Source organism: Castanea sativa, chromosome 2, assembly GCF_040712315.1.
Source record: "Castanea sativa cultivar Marrone di Chiusa Pesio chromosome 2, ASM4071231v1".
NCBI classification, from domain to species: domain Eukaryota; kingdom Viridiplantae; phylum Streptophyta; class Magnoliopsida; order Fagales; family Fagaceae; genus Castanea; species Castanea sativa.
Window position 1 is genome coordinate 38,909,597 of NC_134014.1, and position 23,121 is coordinate 38,932,717.

General features: G+C 38.1%; 1 protein-coding gene across 1 annotated transcript; it reads left to right on the top strand.

Annotated features, from left to right (window-relative positions):
• The first annotated feature begins 16,766 nt into the window (after positions 1-16,766).
• Positions 16,767-23,121, top strand: LOC142625631 (uncharacterized). Its single transcript, XM_075799295.1, has 10 exons — positions 16,767-17,149; positions 17,738-17,826; positions 17,918-18,174; positions 19,107-19,233; positions 19,957-20,031; positions 20,125-20,248; positions 20,354-20,799; positions 20,930-21,066; positions 21,581-21,667; positions 22,832-23,121. Exons 2-10 carry the CDS (start codon positions 17,806-17,808, stop codon positions 22,941-22,943), a joined length of 1,386 nt encoding a protein of 461 aa, XP_075655410.1. The 5' UTR covers positions 16,767-17,149; positions 17,738-17,805; the 3' UTR covers positions 22,944-23,121.

Here is a 23,121-nt window from a genome sequence, read left to right on the forward strand (position 1 = left end):
TGACGCCGGTATGGAAGGGTTTAGGGCCAAGTACCATATTCCCAACGACGTAAGCTTGAGATACTGTCCAATAGAAGCCGTAGGTAGTGCCAGGAGAGACGGAGAAGTCATCATTCCAGTGATTGCCTTCATAGAAGGTGGAATGACTCTCCCTATGAGAAATGTGACCAGTGAATACCTTCGCAACTATAGGTTATGCCCAGACCAGTGCGCACCTAACGTATTTAAGGTTTTAGGTAGTGTCGACGCTCTGAACGAGCAAATGGGCTTAAACCTCACATGGCACGACGTTGCCTTTATGTACGAGTGCCACAAACTCAAAAACGTAGGATATTACATTAAATCACGGTCCAATATTGTCAGGCTGATATCCTGTCTGCCTAAATCCAACAAAGGCATGAAGGACGACTACCTCATCGCCTCAGGAAACTGGCATGACGGCCCTCACTGCCCGGTCGTATGGGGAGATCCAAGTGTGGCTCCTTAGGAGTTAAATTCCTTAACCTGTGATTCAATCCCGCCGCCTTTACTGCTTTAATTCTTATTGCACATTATTGCTCCTGGTCTTTATGTTTATTATTAATTTGACCATGTTTGTCTTCTCGGATGCCTATTCTCACAGATAAACCTCACGTACGCCCACGCCCGAGCTTCTGCAACGTTGCCGACTTAAATCGCGTCCTCCGCTCAGAAGTCTTCGTGAGTGAAAATTTACAAGTGAAAGCAGCACACTTGTAGGATACGATCCTATATCAGTGGACTTCTAGGAAATAGAAAACGCAATCATCGTGGGGGATAAGCGACGTAGAAGGATAAACGTGGCAAGACCAGGCTTCCTCTCCGACCACGATCTTCTCGATGATCCCACCACCATTCTGTACACACACCCTATCGTAGCAATTCCCCTTTCAGCGCACTCCCAAACAACCGCCGTCCAAGAAGAGCAAACGTCCTCGCCGAACTCGTTGGACGAGGAGATAGATCAGTTTCAACTCGAGGACGTCGAAAGGCCTCGAGGAAACCCGTTTGTCATTCTCTCGGACGAGGAGCTCGAGCCCGCCGAGACTTCGGGGATACAAGGTTTGGTAGTTGCCCGCCCTGACTCCAGCTCCAAAGAAGAAGAGATGGACGCCCTGAAGGGACTGATGCAGAAGAGGGGCGAGAGAGTCTCTAAAAAAGGAGCAGGTGGGTCACAGGTCCCTCCGTCCTTGCCCCCACCCCCTCCTCCGTCCGATCCTAAGCCTCCCGTTGCGGAGCCTAAGAAGAAAAGGAAGGGTGAAGCCGATGAGGCAGATGAGGAAAGGCAGAAGAAGCAGAAACAACAACAACAACAACCCCAGCAACAAAGACATGACAAGGCTAAGGGACGTGCCTCCTCAGTGGAAAGCGGGGAGATCAGAGACCTTGCCGAAGCGCGTCGTGCACCGGCTAACTGGTTTCCCGAGCTTAAGCTGGACGGGGCACCCATTTCTAGCCAGTCCAACATTAGGATGTTCTAACAAGGCCATGCTCTTCACCTGGCCGATGCCTTGGAACGTCCTCTCCTGCTGCCCAAGGACATGGAAGCCCTGGACAAGATGAACCAGTCCCACCTGTTCCTTTCGCTAAAAAGGGACTTGGGCTTGGTAAATATTTAAATCTTATCTTCACCTTATTTTTTCATCACACCTCATTGTAGGAGACATTTTTATGCGTTTGATATTTTGATACTTCGTCACAGGCCATCCAGGAAGTCTTTGCTGCCGAGAAGTGGGTGGAGGATTCTCGGAAGAAGGCTGGACTTGAACTGGAGCTTCGGCTGGAGACCGAGAAGTCCTTAAGCTAGGCCCTCACGCAAAATGAGAAGCTCACAACGCAGCTGGCAGAGCTAAAAAGAGAATAAGATGGTACCGAGGCCAGCCTGAGGACTATGAAGACCCAGGTGGAGGGGCAACACAAGCTTCTTCGTCAAAATGATGAAGAGTTATCCAAAACTCAACAGGAACACTCCGACTTGAAGGAGGAGCTTACGAAGATGAAGGATGAGGCCCGCACCTTCAAGGACTCGCTGGAGGCCACGAAGAAGGCTGCTTACAAGGAAGGGGTAGCGGCGACAGAAAACCAGCTGATAGAGGAGTTCGTCACGCTGTGCCGAGAATACTGCCAACAAGTTTAGGGGGAAGCCTTAAATGTAGTAGGGATTCCTTCAACTTTTGAGCTGAGGAAGCCCGAGAACATCTGGCTTCCCCTGGACATCCAGGAGATAGAAGAACTTCCTCATGTTGCCTCTGCCCCTGAGACAGCTCCTTCCATGCCCTCTTCTGTGATCCCAAAGCCCATTCCTGTTCCTACAGAACCCACGAGTTCCAATAAAGAGAAGGAACAGGGTGAAGGTGCTGAGAAGGCTACAAGCCAAAGCACCGAGCCTATCGTCCCTCCACCAGTAGCAACAAACAAAGGAAAACAAGTCCAATCCTCTTTTGAAATGGAGCTAAAAAGCACTGAAGCGGCCAGTACTTCCGAGCAGGACCCTCCTTCAAAAGCTTAGGGCCGAACCTAGGACGTTTCCCCTTTCTTGTTATGTAACAAAGACTTTCTTTGTAATGTACATTAGAAGTAATTAATGAAAGACTGTCTTGTTTAATCTTCATTTGACTTGTACTTTTTAGTATAAGAGTTCTCATCAGCACAAAAAGATGAATGAGTGGAACAACTAACTCCATTTTCAATATTAGAACTATCATAACTTTAAACAACAGTACACATGCTTAGCTTACACTTTACAAATTACGCCTCGAGAACATAACATGTGTGACACAATGATGAACGACTAACAACCTAACTTAGGATTCAATTTGAGGCATAAAGTGGTCAAAATACGTCATCAACATCTCAACATTAATACGACATGGATTTTTGCTAGTATTTCTAAAATAAAGTATTCAAGGACCTGACATAAATAAACTTTGTCTTAATAATAAGTACGATATCAATTTGTACAAGGTACGTGGGCCGAGAACCATACATACCCAAATTCCTGTTTGATACTTAGAATCTGTAACTTGAAACGTTAATTTCACCAAAGTAGGAGGTCTATGGACCCAACGTAACTAAGGTTCTGTTTAACAAATGATAAGACATCAATTTTCACAAGGTATGTGGTCCGAGGACACTGCATCGCCAAGTTTCTGTTTGATACTTGAATAGATATCAATTTCCACAAGGTATGTGGTCTGAGGACCATGTGTCACCAAGTTTCTGTTTGATACTTAAAAATTGTAACTTAAGATGTTAATTTCCCCAAAGTAGAAGGTCTATGGACCCGGCATAACTAAGGTTCTGTTTAACAAATGATAAGACATCAATTTTCACAAGGTATGTGGTCCGAGGACACTGTATCACCAAATTTCTGTTTGATACTTAAATATATATCAATTTCCACAAGGTATGTGGTCCGAGGACCATGCATCACCAAGTTTCTGTTTGATACTTAAAAATTATAACCTAAGATGTTAATTTCCCCAAAGTAGAAGGTCTGTGGACCCGGCATAACTAAGGTTCTGTTTAACAAATGATAAGACATCAATTTTTACAAGGTATGTGGTCTGAGGACACTGCATCACCAAATTTCTGTTTGATACTTAAATATATATATCAATTTCCACAAGGTATGTGGTCCGAGGACCATGCATCACCAAGTTTCTGTTTGATACTTAAAAATTGTAACCTAAGATGTTAATTTCCCCAAAGTAGAAGGTCTGTGGACCCGGCATAACTAAGGTTCTGTTTAACAAATGATAAGACATCAATTTCCACAAGGTATGTGGTCCGAGGACACTGCATCACCAAGTTTCTGTTTGATACTTAAATAGATATCAATTTTCATAAGGTATGTGGTCCGAGGACCATTCATCACCAAGTTTCTGTTTGATACTTAAAAATTGTAACTTAAGATGTTAATTTCTCCAAAGTAGAAGGTCTGTGGACCCAACATAACTAAGGTTTTGTTTAACAAATGATAAGATATCAATTTTCACAAGGTATGTGGTCCGAGGACCATTCATGACCAAGTTTCTGTTTAACACTTAGAATTGTGAGAGATAAACCCAAGTACATATTGATAATTTGAACAACGAACGATAAAAGTGCTTTTTATTAATAATAATACCTTCGTAGGTTGTTTACATTCCAGGGGCGTTGTACAACTTTTTCATCTAGATCAGCTAATCGATATGATCCTATGCCCGCTACAGAGATGATCCGATAGGGTCCTTCCCAATTTGGTCCTAGCTTTCCCCACGCTGGGTTTTTGGCAGTACCTACAACTTTTCTCAACACCAGATCCCCAGGCGCTAGTGGCCTTAGTTTCACATGGGCATCATACCCTTGTTTAAGCTTCTGCTGATAATAAGTCATTTGGACCATAGCGGCCTCCTGCCGTTCCTCAACCAAATCCAGGCTTTTTTCCAGGAGATCATCGTTATTTTCTGGGCTAAAAGAACTCGTCCTTAGCGTGGGGAAACTTGATTCTAAAGGTATCACCGCCTCGGCCCCATAAGTCATAGAGAATGGTGTTTCTCCAGTGGATCTGCGCGGCGTAGTCCGATACGTCCATAACACATGTGGTAGCTCATCTACCCATCTACCATTCGCGTCATCTAGCCTCTTCTTGAGTCCACTGACTATGACTTTATTAACGGCCTCAGCCTGCCCATTTCCCTGAGGATAGGCTGCGGTGGAGTATCTGTTTATGATGCCCATGTCACACAATACTTCCCGAAAGCTCTACTATCGAATTGAACGCCGTTATCTAAGATAAGTGTGTGTGGTACCCCAAATCTAGTGATAATATTCTTCCATATAAACTTCTTGGAGTCAATATCCCTAATATTTGCCAAGGGCTTAGCTTCAACCCATTTAGTGAAGTAATCGGTTCCCATGAGTAGCCACCTTTTGTATCCCATAGCCCTCGAAAAAGGCCCTACTATATCCAATCCCCATTGAGCGAAAGGCCAAGGACTGGTCAAAGGATTAAGGACTCCCCTAGGCTGATGAATGTTGGGAGCGAACCTTTGGCATTGGTCACACTTTCTTGCGTAGTCCTGAGCTTCCCTCTGCATATTAGGCCACCAATATCCCTGAGTCAGAACCCTATGGGCTAAGGACCTTCCCCTAGTATGGCTTTCGCAAATTTCCTCATGCAATTCTTCCAAAAGTGCCTCCGTTGACTCGGGGTGTACACATAACAAGTATGGTTTGGAGAAGGAGTGTTTATACAATTTTTGATTCTTGGATAGCTAGAAACGAGGCGCCTTTCGACGGATCTTATCTACTTCAGACTTGTCCTTGGGAAGAATGTCGCTTTTTAGAAAAGATACCACAGGATCAATCCAGCTAGGTCCGGGCCTTATGAGATGGATACGGACGGCACTTACAGTGGTCAGAGTTGGTTCTAGCAAGTCTTTGACGAGGATAATTCTAGGCAGACACTGAGCCGAGGACGTCGCCAAGGTGGCCAACGAGTCTGCATGTGTGTTTTCGCTTCTAGAAACGTGAGAAAGGATAAAAGAATCAAATTCTGATTGTAAACATTTGACCTGGGTCAGATACTCTTGCATTCTTGGATCCCTAGCCTCCATGGTCCCCGTCACCTGGCCAACCACTAACTGAGAATCCGAGAACATATGAACTTCCTTTCCCCCCATTCTACGTACCATGTTCATGCCAACCAAGATCGCTTCGTACTCAGCCTCGTTATTGGTTGCCGAGAACGCTAATCTCAATGATTTTTCGAAGACAATTCCCTCAGGGGATACCAATACAAGTCCGACACCAGACCCCCTCTGGTTGGCTGCCCCATCAACAGACACTTTCCAAATCGGAGGTCCTTTGTCCATGATCATGCCAACTGATTTTTCATCCACGTGTGATTCCTTCGCAGTTTATTCCAACAATGGTTCAGTAAACTCTGCCACCAAATCTGCGAGAACCTGGCCCTTCACCGAGGTGCGCGGTATGAATTTGATATCAAAAGCTCCCAAAATAGTTCCCCACTTAGCTACCCTTCCGGAGTAGTCAGCACTTCGTAACACCGACTTGAAAGGCAGTTGGGTCAAAACCATGACGGTGTGGGACTGGAAATAGTGAGGAAGCTTTCGCGTGGCATGGACTACGGCCAGAAGTGCCTTCTCCAAGGGCAAGTAACGCACCTCAGCTTCACCCAAGGATTTACTGACATAATAGACCGGTCTTTGCACCCCGCCGTCGTCCCTTATAAGGACTAGGCTGATTGCATGGACGACCACAGCTAGGTACGCAAACAGGATTTCATCAACCTCCGGCCGAGACATAATGGGTGGCCGGGAAAGATATTCCTTAAGTCGCTGGAAAGCTAAAGCGCACTCCTCGGACCATTGGAATCCTTTCCATTTATTTAACAGTTGGAAAAAAGGCCTGCACCGGTCAGCTGACCGAGAGATAAATCTGCTGAGAGCAGCGATCATTTCGGTCAACTTCTGAACTTCCTTTGGATTCCGAGGTGGCTGTAAGCCTTGGATGGCTCTGACCTATGCCGGATTCACCTCTATCCCTCTATGAGTCACCATGTAGCCTAGGAACTTTCCGGAACCCACCCCAAAAGAACACTTTAAGGCGTTAAGGTGCAACTTGTACTTTCTAAGTATTTAAAAGGTGTCATCCAGATCTTTCACATGCGTGGGTATTGTCTTACTCTTCACTACCATATTATCCACATATACCTCAATGGTCTTTCTAAGTTGCGATTCAAACATTCTGGTCATCATACTTTGGTAAGTAGCCCTTGCGTTCTTCAATCCGAACGGCATCATTTTATAGTGATAGTTCCCTGTTGGAGTAATGAAGGCAGTCTCCTCCTGATCATCCGCCGCCAATGGAATTTAGTGATAGCCTTGGAAGGCATCTAAAAAGCTCATCCGAGGATGTCCGACCGTGGCATCCATAAGCTGATCAATGCGTGGCATCGAGAACGAGTCCTTTGGGCAGGCTTTGTTTAAATCTGTAAAGTCCACACATACCCTCCACTTTTCGTTCTTCTTTTTCACCACAACTGTATGCGCCAACCACTCCGGGTAGAAAACTTCTTTAATAGCTCCAGCCCTTTTGAGCTTGAGCACTTCTTCTTTAACAGCCTCGGAATGCTCCTTGGAGGAACGCCGAGGTGGCTACCTCCTAGGAACAACTGCAGGGTTGACATTCAAGTAATGACAAATGAAGCTTGGGTCAACCCCCGGAGCCTCATAGGGATCCCAAGCAAAGACATCGATGTTGTCCTTCAAAAACTCCAGCAATTCCATCTTCTCTTGGTGTGGTAAACGTACGCCAACTTGAAAGAACCTTTCGGGATCATCAGCTATCAGAAACTTCTCCAAATCTTCAACATGGCTTCCTCTATTGTCACCGCATCGGGCGCATCCAGAGTCGTTAATTTCTATAAGTCCTTCATAACCGAGGCCGAAGACTCTGACTTGGCTTGATGCAATACTACAGCCGATATGCATTGCCTTACCACTGCTTGGCTGCCAAGAATTTCTTCGGTGAATCCCCCCGAGGGGAATTTTACTTTAACATGCAAAGTTGAGGAGACAGCACCTAAAGCGTGTAACCAAGGCCTGGCAAGGATGGCCATGTATGGGGAGTATGCGTTAATCACAATAAAATCTTCCTCTACCGTTTTCGAGCCTGACTGTACAGGAAATTGAATCTGTCCCTTTGGTATGACAGCCTTCCCCTCGAAGCTTATCAGTGGGGAGTCATAAGGAGTGAGATCCTCTAGTCTTAACCTTAGCCCCTTGAATAAGTCGGGATACATAATATTCGCGCCGCTGCCTTGATCGATCATCACCCTTTTGACGTCGTAATTGCCTATCCTCAAAGTGACCACCAGGGCATCATCATGAGGTTGAATGGTCCCAACCTTATCCTCTTTCGAGAATCCCAAGACAGACACATTCCCTTTAATCCTCTTCGGCTTCGAGCTTGACTCCTCTGCCTGGGAGTGTGACACTGCCATCACCCTGGTAGGACAAGAACCAGTCCTGCCAGGTGCAGCGAAGATAACGTTAATCATTCCCAAGGGCGGCCGAGATGAGTTGTTCTTCTGATTATTTAAGCTGGATTGACTGCATTGCCCGTTAGGTTGGTACAGGTGCTGCTTCAATTTTCCCTCGCCAACAAGCTGTTCCAGATGGTTCCAGAAGGTCCGACAGTTCTTAGTAGTATGACCCACATCCTGATGGTATTGGCAAAAAAGGTTCTGATTCCACTTCGTAGGGTCCCCCGCCATCTTACTAGGCCATCTGAAGTAGGGTTCCTTACGGACTTTCTCCAATAGTTGGTGCATTGGTTCTCAGAATACAGTGTTAACTGTTTGAGGAGTGGCTGAGCCAGACTGCCTAGAGTAATCTCTCCTCGGCTTATTGTTGTGATACCTGTCCGACCTGAAATCTCTCCTATCCTGCGGGATAACTTTCGCCTTACCTTTACCCTGCTGTTGATCTTCCTCAACCCTTTTGTATTCGTTAATACGGTCCATGAGGTGACGTACACTCCATACGAGCTTTTTGGTCAAGGATTTCCTCAAGTCATGGTCAGTAGGAAGGCCCACTTCAAAAGTATTAATCGCCACCTCGTCAAAATCTCCATCTATCTCGTTGAACATCTCCCAATATCTGTCGGAGTATGCTTTCAACGTCTCCCCCTCCTTCATGGCCATAGATAGTAGCAAGTCCAACGGTCGAGGAACTCTGCTGCATGTAATGAATCAAGACGCAAATGCCCTAGTAAGTTTCCTGAACGAACCGACAGACCTCGACTTTAGTCCATTAAACCATCTCATAGCAACAGGTCTCAAGCTAGAAGGGAAGACTTTGCACATCAAGGTTTCATTGTGAGAATGCACCGCCATCCTCTGATTAAAATGGCTTACATGTTCCACCGGACCTGTCCGGCCGTTATAAATGGTGAAGGTGGGCTGGGTGAACTGCCTGAGGAGCCTTCCATTCTCAATCCTGCGTGAGAAAGACGATTTAGAGAGTTGGTGTAACGCTCGGCTCATAGCGTCGTTCCCCAAGCCCCTGGAGGGGAGCTTCCTATGCTTGCGACCTGGTAGGTCATCCTCTTCACAAGAGGAGCTTTTGCTGGGGGGCGTGTAGAACCTTGAACTGTAACTACTTCCCTGAGATTCCCCCGAGGAAGGATTGGATGAGGGTGAAGCCCGCCTTCGTCTGACACGGCGCGACTTCCTCTTTAGGTGGTTAATCTCCCTCTGCATGGCCTTGGCATCATCCTCATGGGTGGCACTGCTTCCGCTGCGCGTATGACTCGCGCTAGGATACACAGTATGAACACTTCCCTCTCGATCCCTCCAACGCTCAAGATCTTCGGGCTGTGATCCCTGAGATTCTACATGGTGTGAACCTAAACCTACCATGATGTTCCAATTCCTTCAACGCTAGATCCCCACAGACAGCGCCAATTGTAAGTGCACAATTGCACCTAGACCCAAAAACAAGTGTTGGGCTCAGGCCCAATGAGCTTTATACAATAAAATTTATAGAGAATGAGTTTGAAATCTAGGTTCAGGATGTTGGAAGTTCGATTAACAGACTAAAGTACCACAATCTAAACAAATGGTAGACAAATATGACAAAGAGACCTCCTCGGACGTAAGTCGAGGACGATATGTGTATATATGTTCTCTTTATATGTTAAGGTTTACAATTCCTAGTTCTTGTTTTTTCTCAGTGGAAATTGCAGAGGTCCCGCCTCTTTTCTTCTTCCGTTTCCTTATATATTTCTTCTTTATTAGTTCATACACGTGTCATACAAATCTTCCCCCCTGGATACTTGTCACATCCACCACCTTCTCAAGGTCTTCAAATAATAGCTAGAAGGCTGAATACTACTATTCAGAGGTCATTTCCCCATTAATGCGGCCAGGGAGGTAGATGCAAGGTCTTTAATGTGGAGATAGCAGCCTTTTTCTTAGATATTTCTCTCACATCCTTGCGTCTAGAGGGTGCTTGGATCGCCCTCTTACCCATCACTTATTTCTAGAATTCTGCTTTTAACCTTCTTGACAAGTCCCAGGGTCATTGCCGGGCCTGTTCGAGGAGACATTCCTCCTCGGACAACTCCTCGGATCTTTACAGTGCAGACTGACTTGTGGGCCTGAAAGCCTTTAATTAAAAACAAACTGGTACCCGTCAATGAAGCCCAAAGCCTAAATGTTTATCTAGGAATTTAACCCCCCACAAATTTGATTATAAGTTTTTATATATGTATATATACACTTGCATATTTGATAATCACTCAATAATTTGTTCCCAATATGTTGATTAACCTCCTAATAATTCATAAGAAAAATAAATAAATAAATAAAATTGATCACCCAATCAAGCTAACCATGGGGGGAAAAATATACACACTCTAAGTTAATACTCCAACAATAGTCATATAAGATTTGTTATGTAAAGCATACAAAAAGAAAAAGGAAAAAAAAAAGGTGAAAGAAGTGATATGAGTTAGCCTTTCATTCATTTATGATCATTCCATTCTATTATCTTATGAACTCCCAAAGAACGCCAACCTTGCCCCTTAGGGATTTGTTTCATGAAATGTAATAACTTTAGTTGTGGAGAATTTTTCTTTTCTTTGATGAGTAACTATCCCACTTGAAGTGTAGTACAAAAGGACACATGAATAAGACCTTCACTCTTCTTTCCGTCTATGTGTGTTAAAATACTTAGTATTCTCAACAACAACAAAATGACACATGAATTAGATTAACTCGTGAATTTTATAAACTATTGTGTATTAGATGAGTTCACGTGCTTATAAACTTTGCATATCTTTGCATTTGGAAGAACAACATTTATTCTTTGAAGTTTTGAAATCGTTGATGCATAGTAATGCTACATTTTTTTTCTATATTGTAAATTACTAGCATTTCAATTTCTATCGTATACAGATAAAACAATAGGTAAATTACTAACAACTCAATGTTCGTAGAATTTATCATATCAATTTCAGTCTTTTTTGCATTGTTCTACCATTTCACATTGACAAAATTTTTTTTAATAAAAATCAAAATTTATTTTAACTCATGTAATAGCACTCATACTAGTCATTGCAAAATAGAAAACATAACCAGTTTTACACATTTTACCTTGATGAGGATTGCACTAACAACATGCTTGGTCGTGACTAAGTACACGTACATGGTCTCACCTTCCTTTGGTCGATGATATGACGTAAGCATTAGTCATATAAGCTTTCAACTTTGAGAATGCTCAGCCACATTTGTCTGTCCACTAAAAATCCTTCATTTTTTTTTTCAATAATTGAAAGAAAGATCTGCGCCTATCCGTCGATTTGGAGATGAATTGGTTGAGGGCGGCAATCATGCCAATGAGTCATTGTACTTCCTTGGGACTCCTCAGCGAGTGGAGGCATTGTATGGCAGTGATATGATCTGGCCTGACTTTTATGACTCAGTAATAATTGTAATGAAGTTTGGAGCCCCTGACTGAGTTTTTGGGCTTTCCCTTTTATTAAAAGCTTATCTTGCCTGCAACATAGTTCCTTGGCCCAAGCTTAACCTTTTATCTTCATTATTCTATAGTTGTGAGTATCGTGGGCCTAGGGTATGGGCCCACAATTATGATTTAGGACAGAGCTTTTAGCCAAACCAGGTTGGGGGAATCTTCAACCTAATACACGGTGGTTTATAAAATCACACACATGTATTATATCATATGATTAATTAAAATAATATAAAAATCCACATGACTATTAAATCGATCATATGATAAAAATGCATGTTGATACTCATTTGGCATGCCACATAGTAAATTGGATGCTTACGACTTTTTTTTTTTGATAAGAGAATGCTTACAACTTATATAGTAGTTTGTTGGGAGTCCTTTCACAATAAATAATTAATGAAGTTTTGCAGGATATAGTCACTGTTAAACATAACGAAGATGTCAACGACATTGTATGAGTCATTTAACGACGTTCTGTGGGATATTTTGTTGTGTACATGCTATTGAGCACTTATTGAGAATATTAGTGTTTACGTTGTTAAAGTCCTTCATAAATACACCATAGGTTGAAACTTGCGGAAAAAAAACAAAAGCATTCAAATAAGTGGAGCCATAATCTTTGCCAATGAGGGCTTTTGATAAAACTCCAAAAAACTAAAATATTATACATAATAATATGAGAAGAATGTGTTTTGAAGGGAGAAAGTGATGTTTGATGGGTGTATATTTTATGTTTTTTTAGAGGCTCAAAGAATGAGATTGAGAATGAAAAAAATGAGAATGAGGCAGAATAAATTGATGTTCTTTGATTGCCCCTCCTATTATGCAATTGCTTTTGGTCCACCTTTGTAATGGGTTTGGATTGGTCTTTGTAAAATAGAGATGCCCTTGGTATGTTGCAAAAATGATGTATTTATATCATAAATTCTTAATCGGTTTAGAAAGCTTTTTACATTGGGTAGAGGATTGCAGTAGACTTGGCTTTGTTACTTAGTTGAGAAATTATTAAGGTGAAACTAACATGTGGTTTTAGCTACAAAAGGGAGAGATCTTTTTTTTTTTTTTGTTATAAGATATAAATTATATTCTAATTTAGTTTATGTGTATAATATATGTATATAAAACTCCCTCTTGAAGAGATGTTTTATTATTAAATCAAAGAGTAGTTGGCTGTAATTAATACATTGGATAACAATTTATATTAATGGAAAAATTGAGAGGATATAAAAGGGAAAGATCGTGTATGCGACATAATCGAGTTGAGACAACCTTTTGATTCGTGTATTCCAAAATGACACATTAACTAAGGAGATAGCTATCAAGTTTGTTGCTCATCAAAAACCTATTGCTACTCAAATTGCCCTTGAGATTAGACCATGAGTTACATGATGGATAGTAGAAAAAGATGATATATAAAATTATTGACTTCAAGATGATTGTTATGGTTAATTGAGCTCATTATTTAATCATGGTAGTTGCCTTTTAACTTGTCATGCAAATAATTTGGCTTTTGACATGCATTATATGTACAAGTTGATTTGCAAATTATCGTATTTAAAAAAGGAGAAAGAAAGATAAAGAAGAGACATGAATTGAGCTTGTCACAAAAGATTGTGAAATTTATTTAAGATTGTTTTAGTTGTAAATAACTACAATATCAATATTTATATGACTATAGAGGTAATTTATAAATTTAATTTTTGCTTATCTTAATTTTTTTACTTCACTTCTCTTTTGTCATATTTAATAATCAATTCCAATGGTTTTAGTTCTTAATACAATTTGAAAATTTTGTATATCACATCTATGAGTGAAACGAGTATGTAATAAGATTTGTAAACATAAATCAAATTTAGCCAATAATCTTATAACTTAGTTGGCATCTCCTCATGTTTATAATGGAGATATTTATTATTCAAATTCTTCTATCTCCCAACTATTGAATTAAAAAAAAAATTAGGATGCATTTTGGTGCATGTTTTGTTTATGCAAATTATCCAACAAGGTAAAAGTTAGAATACAAAGCCGACTTTAGGTTTAGGCCATTGCCGAAAGCTCTTTATTTCAGACAAAAAAAATCCCTAAAATGATGATAAGTAATTGGTTTCAACATTAAAAAACACAATAATAGTAATAATAATAATAATAACAACCCACACTTAGGTAGTACAACTCTCATACCCATCCTGAAAAGGTTGCCAAAATTGTGAACCAATAGAAATGAAATTTTATTGAAATGCTATATTGTTTCATAAAAAAAAAAAAAAAATCATGAGTGTGTTGAATTATCATTAATGATTAAATGATCATACCAGCTTAAAGCTTCAATTTTTGTGAGACAATTTTGGAGGTTTCACTTTGGTTTAGTTAGTATTATATTCATCATGATATATGTTGAATTTGCTTTTACTTAAGTAGAATGAGGCTATTGGATGATTCTTATTATTTACACTCTGTTTGTTTTGCTGGAAAACTTCCTGTAAAGATAGTTTTCCACATTTTTCAGTGTTTGGTAGCACAAAAAAAAACTGGTCAACAGAAAACTATCTTTAGTCAATGGAAAATCCTAATAAAAATAAGGCTTGTTTTTTATAGGTTGTTTTCCAATTTTTTTTTTTTAAACAATCTCTATTTCATTCATTCTCTCTTCCCTTTTCTTTTTCTTTCCTCACACCCTCACTGTCACTAACTCTGGTCTCTCCTCTTCCATAGATATCTCTCTCTCTCTCTCTCTCTCCATATTTCTCTTCCCCTTTATAACACAATTCTCTTTTTAGATTTTTTCCCCCTCATTGCTCAGCAATTATTTCATTCTTTTCTACCAACTTGCAAAAGAGAACATATTTGCAATGGTAATTATTTCATTCATCTCTACCAAAATCTCAATTCTTTACTTTGAATTTTAAACTTAATTTTATTTTTTCGCTAAGAAATTTTTGGTTTGATGGATTCTAGGTAGAAGTTTTTTGCACATAAAAGTACTAAATAAAAAATAAAAAAGAAGAAAGAATGAATGAATGAAGTGGGATAATCTTTTTTGTTGACAGATACATTATGCAGATGCTATGTAGTGATGATATATTATGTAAATACATTATATAAATACATAATTTTGAGTAATATAAAAGACTTGTGGTTGACCATAGTAGATAATTAGTGTACCAACAAAAAGAGTAGACAATTAAAAGTTATTGTTATTTGTACTTATTAAAGATGTATTCCTCTGTCAATTTTATGTATATAGACAAATGGTTGATATATATATGTGTGTGTGTGTGTGTGTGTGTGGATGTTTCTGTCCATATATATGGGCAAAATGAGTGGTGGAGATCATAGTGCCTATATAAATATATAGTGCCTATATGATTCTAAATTGCTTTTATATAGGATAATCTTTTTTGTTGACAGATACATAATGCAGATACTATGTAGTGATGATATATTATGTAGATACATTATATAAATACATAATTTTGAGTAATATAAAGGACTTGTGGTTGACCATAGTAGATAATTAGTGTATCAACAAAAAGAGTAGACAATTAAAAGTTATTGTTATTTGTATTTATTAAAGATGTATTCTCCTGTCAATTTTATGTATATAGACAAATATTTGATATATGTGTGTGTGTGTGTGTGTGTGGACGTTCCTGTCCATATATATGAGCAAGATGAGTGATAGAGATTATGAAAATTTGACAACTAATTTTGATTGTATCTATTATCAAAATTTTAGTATGAAAACCAAATTCATTCTTGGTTTTTTATTATTATTTATATTGATTACATTAGTTGGTTTACATAATACACATGTTTTAAATTACACAAGAAATATAAAAAATAAAAATAAAAATTTGCATACCAAACACCAGAAAACATTCTCAAGCTCATTTTCAAGGTTGTTACAAACATTGGAAAATGATATAGTTTTCTAGAAAATGCTATCTGAAAAATGAACAATTTTCCAAAAAACGTTAATGCTGAAACAAACAAAGCGTAAGTGAAGTAACAATAGTCCATTTGATAAATTTGATTTTATAAATAATTAAATATACACTTTAAAATTTATTTTATCCTTGTTACATTATGATTATTGTTTTATATTATAGATAGTTTTTTTTTTTTTGTAAATGTATTTACTCATAAATGCCTACTGCAATATATATATATATGAAAAACTTTCTTAGAAAAATGAGGGAGACAAATAGAAAAATCAAGTACATCAAAAAAATGGTTTATTGGTAAATTTGTTACTTGCACACACACACAACACATATATTAGGAAATTGAGGTGAAAATCTCACTAATGAACAGTAATATTCATCAAGAAGAGTCAAAATATGATGAAAAAAAAAACATTATGAAGTTCAAACATATTATATAATAATTCTTGATGATTATATAAAAAGACCAAATTCTTTTACAAATGTTTGTTACATTTCTTGGAAAAAAGAAGAAGAAGAAGCCTTTAGTTACAATATTTGATATAGTTGTTTTTGGAGGAATAAGTTGTTCAAAATGAAAATTGATAATGTCATACTAAAGATTGTGTCAAAAGAAGATTAAGTCCATTAGTCATTACTCATATTACCAAGATGTTAGCAAAACCTAAATGCAAAATTGTAACAAGCAATTTTGTATCTCAAAAAGGAAAGAATAATAGAATTTTTTTTATAACAAGTAAAATATAAAAAGTGAAATAAATATAATTTAATTGAAATTCAAATATATAGTTGGTTTGTCAAATATTCATACGAAACAATATCATGCATAGCTCCAAATTTATGAAAACTAGATTAGTAAAGTTTTTAATGGCTAAATAAGAGATTTAAAGTTCAATTCCCACTTATACAAAAAACCGATTAACGTTTTGGTCTGATGATAATAGCACAATCATCATAAGGGAACGCCATAGATTGAAACTTTACTAAAATTATAAATAAAAAATGCGCCAGAGACTGAAACTCTATTATAAAAATAAAATAAATATTTAGCATAAATATAATTTTATCAATTCAGAAAATAAATAAAGAAATTCAAATTAGGAACATAGAATCATACCTTAATTGAGCAATAAAATCTATTCCATAATTTCCTTTAAAAAAAAAAAGTCTATTCCATAAGAGGACTATTTGTTAAATAATTACATGATTGGGTTTTTTATATTGGCTGTTTTGCTTGCCTTTCTTTCTTCCACCTATGCCAATTGCCAACGAAGCTGAACCTTTAATAAAAATTAAAAATTAAAAATTAAAAAATTAATAGAAATGTGTCCTACTCCTACACAAACTCGGTACTCCAACTCAAACTCGGAGTGGGACTCAGGGTGTGCGTACTACGCCCCTCACTGCACGTTAGCAACTCGCCGCTTTGTCTCTGGGTCCTTCCGTTTCCATTCTCTCTCTCTTTATTCCCCAAACCTCATCCTTTCAAGCCATCCCCATTCGCTCAGTTTTAAGCTTTATCTCAGCTCGCTTTGCTCTCTCTCTTCGCGTGCCCATTCGTCCTTCGTCGGATTAGGCTTTTTTCACTGTGAAAATCGCGAAATTTCGATCCAAGTCCGCCAATTTTCGGCCTAATTTCAGGTAATATATACGATTTCGCATCGGATCTGAAATTTTCGATTGATTTGAATTCAGTTTCTGCTTTTTTTCATTGAAAAATATACAGATTGCATCAGATGGTTGAATTAGAACTTCGTTTCAGAAAATTAGGTTTCTTTTTCTTCTTACTTTTTGAGATTTTCGATCAAAATTGCATAAAGTTGATTTTTTTTTTAATAATCAAACCTAGGGTTCGATTCGATTAATTAGCAATCGATTAAAATATTTACTTCTCGAATAAAAAGATGTATTTTCTTTTGGGAAAAACAGAGATTTTTATCGTAAAGTTCACATCGTTTGTAAATCTCTGTGAGCTGAATTTTTTTTTTTTGGGTTAAACTGACCATCTAGGATTGATAATTTGTTGAACTTTATTAGATATTTGTTTGTGGATATTAGTGCTCTGATTGATGAATTAGATTTTCTTCTTTGCATTCCGTTTATGAAATAATAATTTTTAAAAATTCGAATTAACTTTATTTTTATATCCAAAGAACTTGAATTGACTTTAGTCCTCGTTGAATTTTCAGAAATTTCCCTGATATAATTTTTTTTTCTCTGGGGTTTCAGGTGTTCAATACATTTAAGTGGTGATTGGCTTATTGTCTAAACAATCTAATTGGCGATTCAAAATCGAGATGCGGGGATATGATAGAGAAGTAAGCAGACTTGGGTCTTTGTTGATTTATTTATTTTTGTTTTCTTACTTTTTTTCTGAGAGGCATTTGATAACTGTTTTGGTTGATGTAGGAATTACATGGAGGTCTGGAAGATTATGATGAGTATGAGGAGGAAGGTGAAGAGCTAGAGGAAGATGTTGGAGAGGCAGGAGAGGAGGAAGAATATGAAGGAGAAGAAGAGGAAGATCCTAAGCCTACTAAGGAGGAGATAGAATACCTTGAATTGAGGCAACGATTGAAAGAACAAATCAGAAAGCAAATGAAGAAAGATACCAGTTCTTCTCACAACAGTTCCAATGACAAAAAGAAGAAACTTCCATATGATAAGTGAGTGATGTGCCTATTTCTTCTAACATTACACAACTATTCATTTTTAATTATTTTAGCTTGTCACAGCCCTCTTCGTCTTCTTTTTCTTTGTTTTTTTGTTTTTGTTTTTGTTTTTTTTGCATTTTTTTCTTCTTGTTTTATGTGATCAACTTTAGACTCTTCAATGGAAACAGCCTACTAACTCAATTTGTCACAATGTAATTTGATCACAACGTTGGATTTCATTCCTGGCAGAAAGTTTTTCCCCATAGTTTGGCTACATTTTGGTTGCAGTATTAATTAGGAGATCAGCAATTTTTGACATTGGACTCTTTTAGTTCATTCGTCCTTTTAATGAAAAAAGCAGAAACTACCTGAAAATACGCCAAAAATCGGTGAATTTTGATCAAAATTCCGTGATTTTCAGAGTGAAAAGTGTTCAACCATTTCAGTGTGTAATGCACAGGTTGAGAGTGTAGTACAAGACTGTTTGGATTGGACAAGCCACTGTTGAGTTGGAAATTATCTGGAATTTAGGACCAAGACTGGTGGCCAGTGGGAACAGGATAATGGTTGATTATGTTGGAACTCTTTCACTCCTTTCCTTGGTCATAATCCATCACACCTCGACATACATGTTTGTGTGTGTTAGCACAATGCTGTGTTTGGTAACATTACAATGGTAAATTTATACTCTTCACTATTGGGCAAAATTGAAGAGAGATATGTCCTCACATCTGCCCTGTCCCACTGATTTGGATAATATTTGGTATTGCAATGGTTTGAGGTTGCATTCAAATAATATGGTTATTATGTTTCATGTTATTTGATATTTAGGTTTTATTTTATTTTTATTTTTTATAATAATAATAATTTTTTAATGTTTCTTTTGGATATCAGTCAATGAATTTTACAAGTGAAATAGATTCCTAATTTTTTTGTTTTTGCAGTTATGGATCCTTCTTTGGCCCATCTCAACCGGTTATTGCTCAAAGAGTAATACAAGAAAGCAAGTCATTGTTAGAAAACCCGCATTTGGCATCCAGAGTTTCAAAATCCCACCATGGTGTATCTACTGTAAGCCTCTCTTTTCTGATATTTAATAGCTTGTATGCTTCAAATCTGATCTTTGTTATGCATGTTTACTGAGGGGTTTGTCTCACACTTGATGGGACCACCTCTGGGGCACTCATCCAAGTGATTTGCTTTGTTCATTTAACCAGTTATGTTATATTGACTTATTTGGGATAATTAATAAAATATTTGGTTTCTTCAAGAGCATGAATGAACATGCTTTTATATAATTGATACCTATTATAAACTGAAATATCCAAAGTGTAATTGTATGTCCATTTTTATCTTTCTAGTAATTTGCATCCTATTTGGCTGCATAATACGCCTTTCTTCAAACAGTTTATTTATAACTTGCCTTAGCAAATAGTCTTTTTTATGCAATTACTTCATTGTGCTCTCAACTCAGCTTGTAAGGACAAGAACATTTTTTTACTTTTATCTTGTTTTTCAAAATGATTGTTACACTAAAATCAATAATGATCAGGGATTTAATGATTCTGTATACTCTCATATTCTAGAGGTTTGACTTGCATGGTCAAGATGTTAACTAGATGTTTTTTGGTGGCTTTCTTGCTCCTTGACACTTTTCCGATTCCTTTGCCACGAGTTACGGATTGTGACATTGGGAATATTTGCAGAATGCAAATGCTCTGAAGTTTTCTGTTTTTTCTTTTGACTTTATATTAGATGTAATTTTTATCTTGATGATCTTACCTGCCCTTGCAGGACAAGAAGAATTCTTCAGCTGCTACAGGGTCAAAACCTGGATCACGTGACCAGCTACCCAAAGTCAGAAGTGAGGTATTTATAGAGCAATCTGTTTTGTGTTGGTCTTGAACATTGACAATTTCTTTTGAACTGTTTTCACCAATGAAATAAATTTTTTATATGCAGCTAAACACTAAAGTCCAAAAACTTAAGCATACAAGAGATTACTCCTTCCTATTATCTGAGGACACAGAGCTCCCAATTCCTACTAAAGAACCTCCACCTAGAAAAGTCTCCATTCCACATTCTGGTGTGTTGCTGCTTTACTAGATCTATCTAGCACTTTGGTCTATCATGCTTAAATCATACTATTTTCATTGAGGAAACTTATACAGGTTTTTTGCTGATGTTGAAGAGGCGGCGTCATCTCAAGTGCCATTGAAGAGTAAGCAACCTTTGGGCAATAGTAGCAGACATGTTCATGGCAGTCGTGAAGAAAGGAAAATGGTTTCTATGAATGGCCACTTGTATCCTAAAGCAGGGCCCAACAAGTCTACTTCTGTTAGTAAACCTAATTCAGCCTCTGTAGATTCTAAGAAACAGCTTGGTAGCAATAATGGGAATGGGCCTGGCCGACCCTTGGCGCCAAAAGGCTTGCCTTTGAAGAAGCCTGTTGCAACCATGGAGAAGAAGGCTTCTGCACCAGGTGCAAGACATTCCATGGCTGGTGTGCAGAAACCACTCCCTTCAAAAGTGCAGCCATCTATTTCAAAGCAGCGTTTGGAACCGAGAAAGGGATTACAAGAACCTAATAGGTCTAAAATGTTGCCAAAACAGCCAATGACGTCGTCTAAACCACAGGTTTTTGCCTATTCCTTTTCACATGCACACTCGCACACCATTAACTTGCCTTGACAGTGTTTTTAGGAAATTATGCTGCAATTATTTGTAGATTCATAATGTCTGCTCCCTTTGATGAATTTTTTTACAGATGAACAAGCCACAAAAGAAAATTCCATCACATCCTACTTCACAAGAGCATCGCCCAAAGAAAAAGCCTGTGAAACGGTATCCTGATGATGGGGATGAGGATGAAAATGCTATTAGTTTAATCAGACAAATGTTCGGGTAGAGTTTTCTTCCCCCTTCTACTTATTCAATACTCTCTTTTACTGGGTATAATATAATGGTGTGAAAAAGTGTGAGGTTTATTTCAGAAATTCATTTGCAGTGGTCAATTCATTTTTATGCTTGATTTTTTTTGTTTGTTTGTTCTTCTGGAGTGTGTATTGTTGTTTATATGAAAAAGAAAATTACTTGGTTAAAAGTTAAAACTGCGTTTTGAACTGTGGTAATGATCAAATCTCTTGTCAGAGTTGTACAACAGTTTGGGGAAATTGATTTGAATTGGTGTTTGGTCAAGGGACTGGGACATTGGGGTAAACCGGGGTTTGTCATTGACCTAGAATTGAACATAACTGCCAATTGACCTGGGTTTGACTTTGTCCTAGGGTTAATCAGAACTGCCAATTGCAGCAACTAGTTTAGTGCTTTGGATGTTGAATTAATATTATAGTATATATATACATAAAATCTGTGTCTTACGTCTGAATCGAGAACTTGTGTATTGTGTATTTTGCAGGTACAATCCCGGCAGATATCGTGATGAAGGTGATGATAGCGATATGGAAGCAAACTTTGAGGATATCATGAAAGAGGAGAAAAGAAGGTTTGCAATGTTTTACTTTGTTTATAGGGGAAATTATACTTTGCCCACCTGTGGTTTGCCCAAAAAAACACTTTGCCTACTTGTGGTTTAAAAATTGACACTTTACCTACCTGAAGTTAGTTTCATTTGTCTCCCGTTACCCATCTCTATTAAAAATAGGGGTAAATTTGTATTTTTGTTACCCTTTTATGTTTCTCTTCTCTAAAAACATAAAAAAAAATCAAGGGAAAAGAAGATCTCAAAGCTAGGTTTTGTAAAAATTAAAACTTAACTTTTACCTCTTCTTTTCATGTATCAACTTTTAGATCTTTTATTTTAAAACCTCCCCTCTTTTCATGTACCAACTTTTAGATTTCACCTAGTAGATAAGAGGGCATCTTCCATTTTCTTTGCCATGGACTGGAGACCGAACTCAATATAAGGGAGAAAATCTTCAAATTTCAAACCTTCAATCGGATCACAGACGAAGGACCACTCGATCTTGCACCCATTTTTGCCATCATCGTTGATTGGCGACAATATGAGTTTCCCCACGCATGATTTCATGCCTATGTTATTATCAATAATCTCATAGATCAAACACGGTTTGATGGGATCAATCATCAGTAGTTTCTCTTTGACCCACTTGATCATCGATTCCTCATTGCCATTGGATGAAGTTGTTGTTGTGGTAGGGACGTACTGGACCATTCCAGGCTGACCAAGGATCCCATCTACTTGGTAACATGTATCCATTGTAGGAAGCCATTTCATGTATCAAAAGTTTATACATGAAAAGAAAACCTAAAAGTTAGGTTTTAATTTTGACAAAACCTAGCTTTTAGGTCTTTTTTTCTCTTGACTTTTTAGTTATTTATGTTTTTAGAGGAGAGAATCATAAAATGGTAACAAAAATATAAATTTACCTATATTTTTAATAGAGGTGGGTAGCGGGAGACAAATGAAGCTAACTTTAGGTGGATAAAGTGCTAATTTTTAAACCACAGGTAGGCAAAAAAGTGTAATTTTCCCTTGTTTATGTCTTTACTCCATTTTAATTAAATCATATTCACTGTGACTCCTTACATTCCTTTCCCTCTCGTATAAATTATATTCTGTTTTATATCTGAGCTTTTCCTCCTCCTCCTTTGTTACATTTTAATTTTTTAATTTGTTCCTCAACAGTGCAAAAATTGCAAGGGAGGAAGATGAACAACAACTTCGCTTGATAGAGGAAGAAGAGGAAAGGGAGCGGCAGGCACGGATGAGAAAGTTAAAGAAGCGTAAGCTGGGCTAGTAGTAACCCATAGGGAATTTAATCCGTTAGGACATTTCTCTGCAATACGAAGTCCCTCCTCATTCTATCAAATCACCATTTTGTTGTAGCTGGTTTTTTTTTTTTCGGCACAAAATCTGCTGAATTATATTTTACTTGTTCATTCAGTTGTAAGATTAATATATTGCCGATTTTTAAA

Excerpts from the sequence above, each read along its gene's own strand:
- LOC142625631 (XM_075799295.1), top strand. The coding sequence starts at position 17,806 with ATGCGGGGATATGATAGAGAA. Across the intron at positions 19,234-19,956 it reads CCCACCATGGTGTATCTACT|GACAAGAAGAATTCTTCAGC; the intron begins GTAAGCCTCTCT and ends CTGCCCTTGCAG. Across the intron at positions 21,067-21,580 it reads TTAATCAGACAAATGTTCGG|GTACAATCCCGGCAGATATC; the intron begins GTAGAGTTTTCT and ends TGTATTTTGCAG.